The sequence below is a fragment of the Melampsora larici-populina genome (assembly GCF_000204055.1).
Source record: "Melampsora larici-populina 98AG31 unplaced genomic scaffold MELLAscaffold_48, whole genome shotgun sequence".
NCBI classification, from domain to species: Eukaryota; Fungi; Basidiomycota; class Pucciniomycetes; order Pucciniales; family Melampsoraceae; genus Melampsora; species Melampsora laricis-populina.
Window position 1 is genome coordinate 149,549 of NW_006768812.1, and position 11,296 is coordinate 160,844.

Sequence of the window (11,296 nt, forward strand, 5' to 3'; positions counted from 1 at the left end):
ATTTCCAAAAGACGGATGCAGATCAATGACTGAGCTGATGGGTTCTGTACCAACATGCGCGCGTCCTACCTTTGAATGATTAAAGGGTTACAGATAGATGAGCTGGGTACAAATGAAGGTATGGGTGTAATCAACCACATACCTTCAAACCGAGAGGGCCGGTCTTGGTGTCGTTGATGACCCGATCCTTCAGCTTATCCTTTGACAAAGGATCAGCCTTCTTCACCTCGGCCCACTCGTGTTGGTGGATTCCTTGATGGCAAAGTAATCCCCACTGTTCGACTCCATCTTCATCTAATTCCGTGTCAATTCGACATTTGGCGTCACATGTGATGTTCCTTTGATAGCCTTCACATGCCGAAATTGGACAACTTTTAAGTCTGTGAAAAAAGAAATTGAAAGACAGCGGTATACGTCCAATTTACCCAAATGATGTGAGAGGTTTCAAAAGTTTGAGAGGTAGATTTGGATTCATCCGCACCCATCTGTCACTTTGGCAAGCTTTTTAGGCCCAGTTGGTGGTGAACCAGCGAAGGGACAGTCAGTTTCGGAGCACTTCATAACCCCCAGACAGTAGTAGCGTCTAGTAATCCAATCTTTTTTCTTCGTTGTTTTGGAACGCATGGTGTGAGTCCAAGCAATATAACGGAAGTTGGAGGCTCGATGCTCGGGATCATTGACATAAACTGTATCCCCGTTTGGATGGGTAGGATAATCTTCCTCATCAACTTCACATCCATGATCGATGAAGGTTTTGTATATAGATTTGTCGGTAGGTAGTTGGAGATTAGTGCGGCGGTTTGGGTCTTTGTCTGTGCCGGACAAGTCATCCTTGTTTTCAGTGTCTTTCGATGTGAAAGACACTTTAGACAAAGAGTTGGATTTGTTGATCATAGCGGAAGATGGAGTTTGGGATAAGCTCTGGTTTGCAAGTAAATATTTCAATGTTGATGAAAAGTGATCTCGGAATAAGCTGTTGCTGTTTGCAGGTATGCAATTGAAAGATGACGATGAACTATTATCGCAATAAGAGGTGTTATCTTCTTTGCAAGAAGACACTATCACTTCATCTAGACATGAAGTTTCTTTGCTGATGGCACCATCATGATGTGTTGCGGCTTGTCCCATCTTCGGTGGGGTCAATCTAACCGTGTCTGAATCCGTAAATACTTAAAAAGATGATAGTATTGCTTGAATTGAACCGCTGGGCTTGGAAAGCCTTCTTGGGAGTTTGTAGCACACTTCTATATGGCGAAGTGGATGTGAAGTTGATGAAAGAGGAATCAACTTCTCGTTACAACCTTCTCCGGTCTCACGGATATGAGGGTTTTGATATCATCAAAGTGTATTCCAATGTTATCACTGTTTACTGTTGTTATTCCTGGTGTTTGGTTTCCTTTATATAGGCTATTCAACCCTTGTTCGGTTGCATGTCTTCATGGGAATGTACTTCCATGGTTTGATGAAACTTGTGCGGTGTAGAAACTACGACATTTCGGTGTAAAATTGTAATATGGCACGTTCATGGTCATTTTCACACTGGGGATTTTTGCACAGAACCGGTCCTGTGTAACCCAACTCAGTGCAAAATTAATTGTTAGCGCCGGGTCCCTGGTATTTACACCACAATTCGTTACACCGGAACTTTCTGTGTAAACATCCCGGTGCAAAATTCGAAGTCTTGCTGGGTGGGCGTATTATTACACTGAAACTTTCACACCGGAATTATTTACACGGACAAGAAAATTTCAAAACAGGTACAAAATTCGAATATACCCCCCCTTTTTGTGAATTTTACACCAACCCCACTTTACACAGGCTCACCCTGTGTAAAGCAGACGGTGTAAAATTCTCCTACCCCGTAAATAATTCACAAACTCTATCCTGACAGGAAGAGAACCCAAACTATGAGCTCATCAAATCATCAAATTGAGAATTGTTTACCTATACCAATCCATCTCGATTTCAATAGACATCCAACTAATCAAACTCAAACTCATGAACTTACTCATTCTGATCATTATCTTGATTCAATCTTGAGTCCACCTCTGATTAACAAACCAGATGAATATCATTTTTCTTTTATCAATCAACACTTATCAACTTGTACATCATCAGATACAATGCTACCTAACTTGGGCTTATGACATATTACAAACTTTGATCTGATCTCTCAGAATTCAAATTATAAGGCTTTGGGAGTCTTTAGAACTGTTTTTTTGTATCAGCTTCATCAGTCTGTTTTATGAGTAGTATTTCAATTGCTTTTGAAAGGCAAATGAATGAAATCAAGTGAAATATTTATTGAAAAGCACTCCGTGAGCTGGTGGATAGATGTGTCTCTGTCTTGAATCGTGATCTGTCCAGTATCCTCGTCCTCTACACACCTCACACTTTGTCAATTTGAAATATCTAACTTAACTAAGTCCAACAGTCAGACACTTCTTCCTTGCAAGCTTGGGTATCTGGTGAGGGACTTAGGACTAATTGCCTGGGCTTGGTGGTTGAGCAGCACTACTCAAATTTGAGTTTGGCGTGGAGACTTTTTCACCACCCCCGAAAGCACCGCTTCTGCTCAATCAACCCCCGTTGTAGAACTCCTATGCAGTGTAGCGTAGGCTGAGCCAGAGAGGGGAAGAATCACCACTCAAGAGAGCGGATGAAACTACAGGTGCTGTGAAGCTGCCCTTGTCCTTTGAAAATGATTTCAAAATTCAAAATGAGGCTTCTCTACTTTTCACTTCTTGCATTTTTAAGGTTTCCCGAAACCTAATTTACACCACACGGTTGGATGCGCAGCACTGAGCGGAGTCTAACACTATTACACACGACTCTACACAAGTTTGCAGTACAGAGATATGTAACTTCAAGCTTGAGTGTTGATTTTCACAAGGTTGTAACACACTGGTACAGGTCTGGGATGAATTTATGACCCCGACTCGACCCGGCCTCGACTTGGATCAAGAGGCGGGTTACTGATTGATTTTAAAGCTTTGACTGCTTTATGGTCTGTTGACTAGAACACGACCAAACTCAGCATCCACCACTCTTCAAAAGAAACACTACCAAACTACAACAATAACAATTCTTTTGACTATTTCGAAACAAATAAAATTAAGTCTTTTACTTTCTTCTTTTTCACACAATATCCCAATTCAACTTTAAAATAAAAAAAAAGATAATAACTATTCTTCACGCTAACAACACTCTAACAATTTGTTTTATAGGACTTTCAATTAACACAGACTAGCACAACTGTGCGGCGGGCGCCGCATCATTGAATCAAATTTCATTCATGCAGCAATTTGGCAACATTTACTTGTGAGCATTTATGGCATCAACCAATCACTCTGCAGTCTTTCCATGCAAGCTTTTAAACATTCCCAGGTGTGCACACATTGCACATTCAACTTCTTATATATGCCATACTAAACAGCCCATTCAATAATCAGAGCTCACAAATAAGCTCAAGAATTTTGACAGACAAAACAAAAGACACTTAAAACAGATTACTACAAACCCCAAACCTGAAATCATATCCTTGTGAAGAAACTCAATAATGTGTACAGGTCAATTGGGTTAAAGAATGTTACATTCACAATCAACAATAACCATGGAGTCTGTCTTCTGTTTTTGTAACTTCACCAACAATACATTTAAGACTTGATTTATCTATGTTTCTTTTGTTTGATACATTTTCTTCTTCTTCTTCCTCAACTCAGGTATATAATATGTATGAAGCCCATCTAATAACAAACCCAAAGAGAAACCCAATAAAATCTTTCAAACTTTGCAAGAAAACCAACAATCATACATAGAAAAAAATCGTATCATCTCCAACACTCAGGTCTTCTTCTCAAAACAGCACAAACTTCATCTTTTCTCAACTCATTCTTGTCAATCCCCAACTTGTTTCTCACAATTTTATATTCTTTGTTTTATTCTTCATCAAAATGAACTTCACAAACTTTAATAATATACCTTTCTTCTCACCTTGATTATTAAACTATTTTCTAAAGACAAAAGTTCAATAGCATCAAATAATCTGTTTGAATCGACTTCACAAATTTTTAAATTTTCTTTCATTTATGGGATACAAAGTTAGATCTGGGCGTTTTTTCCTAGTTTCCCAGTTTCCCAAATACAGCCAAAAATGCAAACTGGGAAGCTGGGACACCATGGGAAAGTTCCAAACACAGCCAAAAACAAAAACTGGGAAACTGGGAAAAAATCCCAGATTTAACTTTGTATCCCATAATTGTATTGATCTAACCATGCTCAACATCAAGTTTTAAATTTGAGCCTCCATTTAAAGTTATAGATCTGATACCAATCCCTTAACAAAAAGAAAAAATTGTTCAAAAAAATTTACATTTTTTCTGCTTCAAATCAAATCTCAGACCAAGTTTCATTTCCTAAAACCACCACGAGTACCAATCTAATTTCCATTTTTAGGAGGATCAGGTGAAAATTGAAAAATAGGTTGAACTACTTTTTCTTTGATAAATATATTGTATTCAATAGACCTACAAATTGTATGTGCTAAAATTGGCTTAATTTCTAATACTTGTGATATAATTTGTTTTAATTTCTTTCAATCATTACAATAACAAAGTTGAAAATTCAGTCTAAGAGAAAAAACTGCAATTCTTTCCTTCAGTTTATTTTTTGTTGTGGGTTTGGTGATGAACTGACCATTGCATCTGACTGATCATATCCATTTGTATTCATTAGGCTTTGGAGGTATCTTTTTATAAAACTTTCATATTCTTCTAGTCAATGAAGTATATGATCAATACCATTGAGACTATTCCAAAAAACCAAAGAGTTAAATGAATAAAACATAAACCAAGTGAAAACATTGATATTTACCTTGTCTAATCAACTTGTAGATCTTCAACTATCAAAATGATACCTAAACCTAAGTCCAATAGACTTAGCATTGCTTGCATTCAAATTAGGTAATGGAAACAAAACCATTCCATAATTCAAATCAATCTTTTTTATATGAAAAATTCATCATTTCATGTCCAAATCTATACATACACAGACAAAAATAAAATGAATGTTAGTCATTGAGTATATTCGAGAAAGAGGGAAGAAAGATCAAATGACCTGCTTTAAAATTGACAAATTGTTTGAAATGCTTTTGAAAATTCAAGTCAATTTTGGATGAGTTGGATTTATGGGATATCTTTGGATTTATGGGATATCTTACTGGTTATGGCCATTGAAGTTGTTCTTCAAAGGCTGAAATTACATGACTTTAGACAAAGAACAACTTCAAAATAAGTATTTTGATTTGCTACCCAAAAAAACTTGAGAAAGTGTTTTTGAGTGAGTACCTTGAAATGATTTTGATTATGATTATGATTTAGATTGAATTAATTAACTTTTTGAATTGATTCTAATATATTATTATCATTTACGTTTGATTTATATTCAAAGTCAATCAATTTAAAAACTCTATATTGTTTGATAAGCTCCACCAAATCATTTATAACACATTCAATCTTTCTGTCATGACAATCATCTTTTTTTTTGTATTTCTGAGAATACCTTTGGCTTGGGTTTGATTATCTAATGATACTGAATGATATCATGGTTTAAGGGCTGGAGCTGGTTTAACCATTCAATTGGGGTGGTCAATGTGTTGGTTGATGGTATTGATGTAGGGTCTTGAAGTTGATTTATAGAACCTCTGATCTAAAATGACTTTCTCGGGTTGTGTTGTTTTTGTTTTCAGGTTCTGGACGGATTGTTCACTTGAATCTATTAAACTGATCCGAACCGATCGAGATCTTGTAAACTGTAGTTATGATCCAATCAGTGAATTGTTTGTGAAGCGGACTCAGAACTTGTTCCCAATCCACATCATGTCTAACTTCTAATCGATCGATTGGACCGATCAATTATTTAAATCACTCATTGATGGTATCAATTTTGCTGCTTTTGATAATTAGCCTGGTTGTTCTTCTAATGGAATCGCTCGTCTTGGACAAAGTGGATCGATGTAAAATAATGAATCAGATTGAAATCCACAGAAAGAGTGATTGTGATGGTCTTCCTCCTGCTATTCCTACTGATTGTGGGAATGTGAACGTAGCCTGACATTTAAAGCAGGATTAGAGTTGAGGAAAGTTGTGTGTCGTAAAGTTTCAGATTGACTTACCTCAATGGTTTTGCAATATGATGGACTGATATTGACTCGATCTAAACCTGATTGAACATTCATAAGTACAAGTACAGGTCTACGCCATCTAACTGATTTAGTTGGATCTGATTTCAGTTCAGATAGGTGGTGTGGTACCAGGTAGAATTGAAGCTGGAAAAACATCAAATCAATAATTATTTCCATCAATATCAGAGTGGGATTGAAATAACTTAACTTGTTCATGAAGTGTATCAAGTTCAATTTGAGTTTGGATTTGATAATCGGTCAAGTTGGATGATATCGAATAAAGGTCATTGGAGCTTGAAGTTGATGATTTGTTCCGTTGAAAGTTTGAATGATTTGTTTTTGAATGTATTGATGATGGACTTGGTTTGTTTGTTTTTGAAATGGTGTAAAAAGTGTTGATACATACTTGGATTCTGGCAGGTACATGTGGAAAGTGGGAGGATAGGGTGAAGATTCAGAACATGGTCGCATTCGAGGAACTTTGGGAACGTTCCCTAGAAACGTTATAGGGAATGTTCCCTAACCATATACAGGAGCTAAGACCTAACTCTTTCGTCTATTAAAATTCACACAACGCCCTGCGAGGTGTCAATAAATCTACTTGCATCCATATTCGCACACATCGTTTCATTATCATTGTAACTACATAGATAGTCAGCTCAGCCTCCATCGGACATGCTGAAATCCCAATCCTGGGGACCATATACAACAACGCACACCTCTTTAAATTGTTCACATCTTTAGAGAACATTCACTTAGCTATATAGGCCGGCAACATGCGTTTTTCTGAAATATATCGACAATTATCTCAGTTCCCCTCTGTGCTAGACACCCTCGACAGCGAAGATGTGTTCCAATTTGTTACGGTTGCCAGCCATTTTATAAAGATCAATCAAGCCTCAATCAAAGTCAACCAAGACAATGCACCATATGAATATCTCAATAGTGTTTTGCCTGAGCCTCTAGTACCTGGAACTTGGGAAGTACTATGGACAGTACTTTACTCCAGCCTGGAATCATCTTACATTGAACCTGTTGCTCTAATTCGAGATAAGGGATTGAGTCAAGATCAAGAGCCTGGCGCACTTGATATCGCGGAACGGATATTTTGGCCGCCTTACAAAGACGAATGCCCCAGTCACAAATGCCAGGGTCGATTGGAAAGAAGGGTGGCTCTGTGTGCATATCTATATGATCTTGATGGCGTCAAGTCAGTTCGGCACCACACCACCTATTGCCGACGTCAGTACTCCATTAATATCATAATTTATTGATCTAAACAAAATATATATTCTAACCACATATTGATTTCATCTTGTGCAGATTGCAAGACCAGCTATCGGGCGTCATATTCTTCCAAGAAGAATGGGCAGCGCACCTACTATCTAGATACAACAAGAAATGATCCAGATTGTATTCAAGTCAATATGCATTATTTCATGACAATACGACTGCTTGAATTTTTTAACTATGCACAATCCCTAGCCCAGTAAGTCATCACAAACATATTCATTTCTTGCGGATCCTTACCCAAATCAAAAAGCTAACACTCATGCTCACTTTGGTTTTGTCAGCGTATCAGTATATAATCTCGTAACTATCTACAATAGCAGTCACAAACTGCTGGAGGATGCCCCAAATCATTTCAAAACTGAAAACTTCAGGCCAACACTTTCCGACCACTGTTGCACTACTGCGTTAGATGTACATTGCTTGCTCCGACAATTCAACCTCCGGAACATTCCAATGAGTGTATCAAACTCTGGAGGATCTCGCCATCGCTTTCGAAAATCAAAGTTGACCGTTCTCACATGGACCGAACTTGAGGGAAGTCCCTATATTGATCACATGTGCTCGGAATGCACAGAAATCCTGGAAGACCCTAATGTTGAAGGAGGAGGTTTGGGTAAGATTAAATATTACATAATTAGCTAGTAATTCTTCATACCTGATTAATCACACTCTTGATTTACCTTCTGATGTCACCAGCTCTCCGAGCCATAGCCATGGATGGAATTACAATTGGACATCCTCGATGCAGTGCTACCAAGGAACAGCTTGTATCATTAAATCCGGAGATCATCAATCCACCGCCGTGCACTGTAATGCTTGAGACACCAAAGGATAGATATTGTCCTGCTCATGATTTACTCCTTGGGAAACTCTGCCACGCACAGCCCTGTACCCTTGATGCCATTGGCAACTCCAAGGCATGCAACCTACCCGAGCGTCAGGAAGCTATTCAAATTCGACATGAAAAGAGAACTCGCTCTCATGCTGCATTGGCCTTTAACCAGAGAACAGGTGCAAAACTACCCAAGGATCCAACAGCAGCGCTCAATGCTGATACCGATGCTTTCAACATTGACGCTTTGGTGGAGGGAGATGAGTCAGATCGCACCCATGAAGCTGGGCGTGATGGAGAAGAGGCCGCTCAGCCAGTCTACAAGAAGCCGATTTGCTCCAACGCAAAGACACACAACAATCTCCTTTTTGTTGCCACATGTGGTATTACACTGGCTAGAGAAACAATGTATCGAGCCGAGTCTGTCATATTAGTCAGGGTTAGTTCCATTTTTGCCTTTGTTTACATACTAAGCCTAACAATTCATGTGATCTTGGTCCACAGGAGATCCTTGAACGGAAATTTCCAGTCCTTCCACCAATACAATTCTTTGACAACTCATGTACATTTGACAAATCTCTTAGGAAGGATGTTCCGGCACTGGGCAGGTTCAAGGGAACCATTCGACCAGTAGACCCATTTCATATGCGCACGCACTCGGAAAAAGATGCTCAGTGCCGTAAATATAATGATCCAAAGCTCTGGCCATTCCTAAAGAAACCCAATGGTAACTGGCGCTTCAATGGGTCTGCAGCCGAGATTACAAACGCATGGTATGGTCGCTTTCTATCCATATGCCGCGGCATGCATGAGATAAACTACAGGTTTTTTTTAGAAGAGATGATACGTGTACGGAACCAATCTCTAATTTCAAAGCTTGTCCGCAAAACGAAGTTCTGCTGTAACATCCCATCACACCTTGCTCAACAAAGTCCATTTCCGCTGTCAGTTTGAATTTCTCTTTATATAATATCTTATTCATCATCAATTACACATACCATTCCATTTGTATCATATTTATTGGCTTCAACTCCATCTTTTTAATACAATGAAATTCCATTATCTTAACCTGATCTCAAACCCATAACAGTGAAAACAGATGATTCAAGAGATCAAATTACCTAGCTGATATCACATGTTTTTCACACGAACTAATCCTTTCACATGTCTGATCTAGACAAGCTGCACATTTTTTTTAAATCTCTTATCTCCCAAAACCAAAACCAAAACCAAATCTTGGATTTTATTTATTTTGTTTGTGACAAAGTAAGACTCAAAACACAACACACCACCGGTAAGGTATCCTGGATGTTTTAGACAGACAAACTGTTTGATTAGGTCAGGACCGAGTGAATTGAGTGAAATGAGTGAATCAAGCAAGTTAGTCAATCAGTTCAATCAAATTTACCAAGATCAAGTCGATCGATCAAGTCGATCGATCAAGATTTTGGTGACTCTCAAAGTCAAAAAGGCTCATCACAGCTCAACCATATGTTGAGCTCATACCCAAGTATAGTGAACCTATATTTGGCTGTTATATTCCAGTGTATAACCATGGCTGTCATATGACTGGTTTATAAAAACACAGGGTCAATTTTGTATTGTATGCAGTCATTTGCGAATTGGTTCTATAACACAGATTGTTTCAAAGTTACTCATTGATCAGGTTGAGATAAGTCGCTTAAATCTCGGTGATTGATCCATGACATACATTTAAAACTAATCAAAGATCACTCTAAAATAAACAAAACTCGACTCAAACAAACACAATTGAATGTAATTAATTAGTTGAAAATGTAATATTAGGACGCGCTCATGAGAAAGATGCATATTAAGTAAGATAACACATGATAAAAAAGGCAAGTTTGTAAATACTCGCTGCAAAGAAATGATTCAATTGAAGATTTACTTAATGAATTACCGTGATGATGCCAATTCTTTTGCAAAGTGATCTGCTGACTTTGCAGTTTCAAACGTCGCAGGAATACCATCTTTCTCACACTGCAGGAACCACTCAGCCCAACGCTCGGTGGTGACATTCTTGATCCATCGATGGTATCGATACATGGAGGTATGATCCCACTTGAACTCGGGTGAAAAAAAACTCTCCCATACTTTCTGCTTACCCCTTTCCTTCTGATGTTCCAGATACCATTCGACAAGGCGCTTCATTGGCATTTCAGATGAGGGCCACTGAGAAAGCAAAACATCAGATGAATTGATCAATACAGCTTTGATATAGTTGGAATGTGAAAAAAATTACCAGAAGACCAGTCTTTTTCGATCTCCTTGTTGACGCTCTTGTGATCTCTGGGAGAGATGAAGATAAAGTTGCAGCATCCTCTTGCTGAGATGGATCTGGCACCACCGATTGAGATAAATTGTTCCTACTATTGATAATATTTGAAGATGACATAGTATGTTTGAAAGTGGCAACAGGTCCAGTCACTTTTCCGCAAGTTGAGTCAATTGCTGAGAGGAGATAGTCAGCAGAGGGTGGATTGGCTTCGTTGTTGAGTATGTCGCATGAAAATTTGGGGCCCCTGCACTCTTTGACGGATTCTGGTTGCACATTTGAATTGTCATCTTGAGCCCCGGAAAGAGATGATGATGGAGATTTTGGTGACAGCGAAGGAAAGGATAGAGTTGAAGGATTATCTGAAATTAATCCTCTTCCTTTCCCTTTGACGTGATCAAGACGTGCGAAATCGAGGCTGGAAGATTGGTCTGACCCAATCATGGATGATATTGAGCTTGATCGAGCAGGACTCCTTGCTGGTAAGTTGAAGGTTGTTGGTGTTGGTGTCGCTCTCAGCAAGTCTACAATGCTCTTGATATGAGTTCGGCTCACTGGGACTAGCCGCTCCTGTAATTCCATTACCCCGTGACACTCTTTAGGATCCACCGATGTCATGCAGACCAAAGCCTCTCGGATTGAGGACAACATAGCGATGGTGGTGGAAACTGATGTTATATTCTAAAGTCGGTTA

General features: G+C 38.7%; 2 protein-coding genes across 2 annotated transcripts; one reads left to right on the top strand and one right to left on the bottom strand.

Moving 5' to 3' along the window:
• Positions 1–6,026: 6,026 nt before the first annotated feature.
• MELLADRAFT_92005 (Hypothetical protein) lies at positions 6,027–6,607 on the bottom strand (the record flags this gene model as incomplete). The annotated part of the gene is made up of 4 exons (XM_007415146.1): positions 6,027–6,107; positions 6,173–6,325; positions 6,390–6,540; positions 6,588–6,607. 4 exons carry the CDS (start codon positions 6,605–6,607, stop codon positions 6,027–6,029), a joined length of 405 nt encoding a protein of 134 aa, XP_007415208.1.
• Positions 6,608–6,957: 350 nt separating this feature from the next.
• MELLADRAFT_92006 (uncharacterized protein) lies at positions 6,958–8,821 on the top strand (the record flags this gene model as incomplete). The annotated part of the gene is made up of 5 exons (XM_007415043.1): positions 6,958–7,423; positions 7,505–7,670; positions 7,756–8,087; positions 8,171–8,749; positions 8,811–8,821. 5 exons carry the CDS (start codon positions 6,958–6,960, stop codon positions 8,819–8,821), a joined length of 1,554 nt encoding a protein of 517 aa, XP_007415105.1.
• Between the last annotated feature and the right edge of the window lie 2,475 nt (positions 8,822–11,296).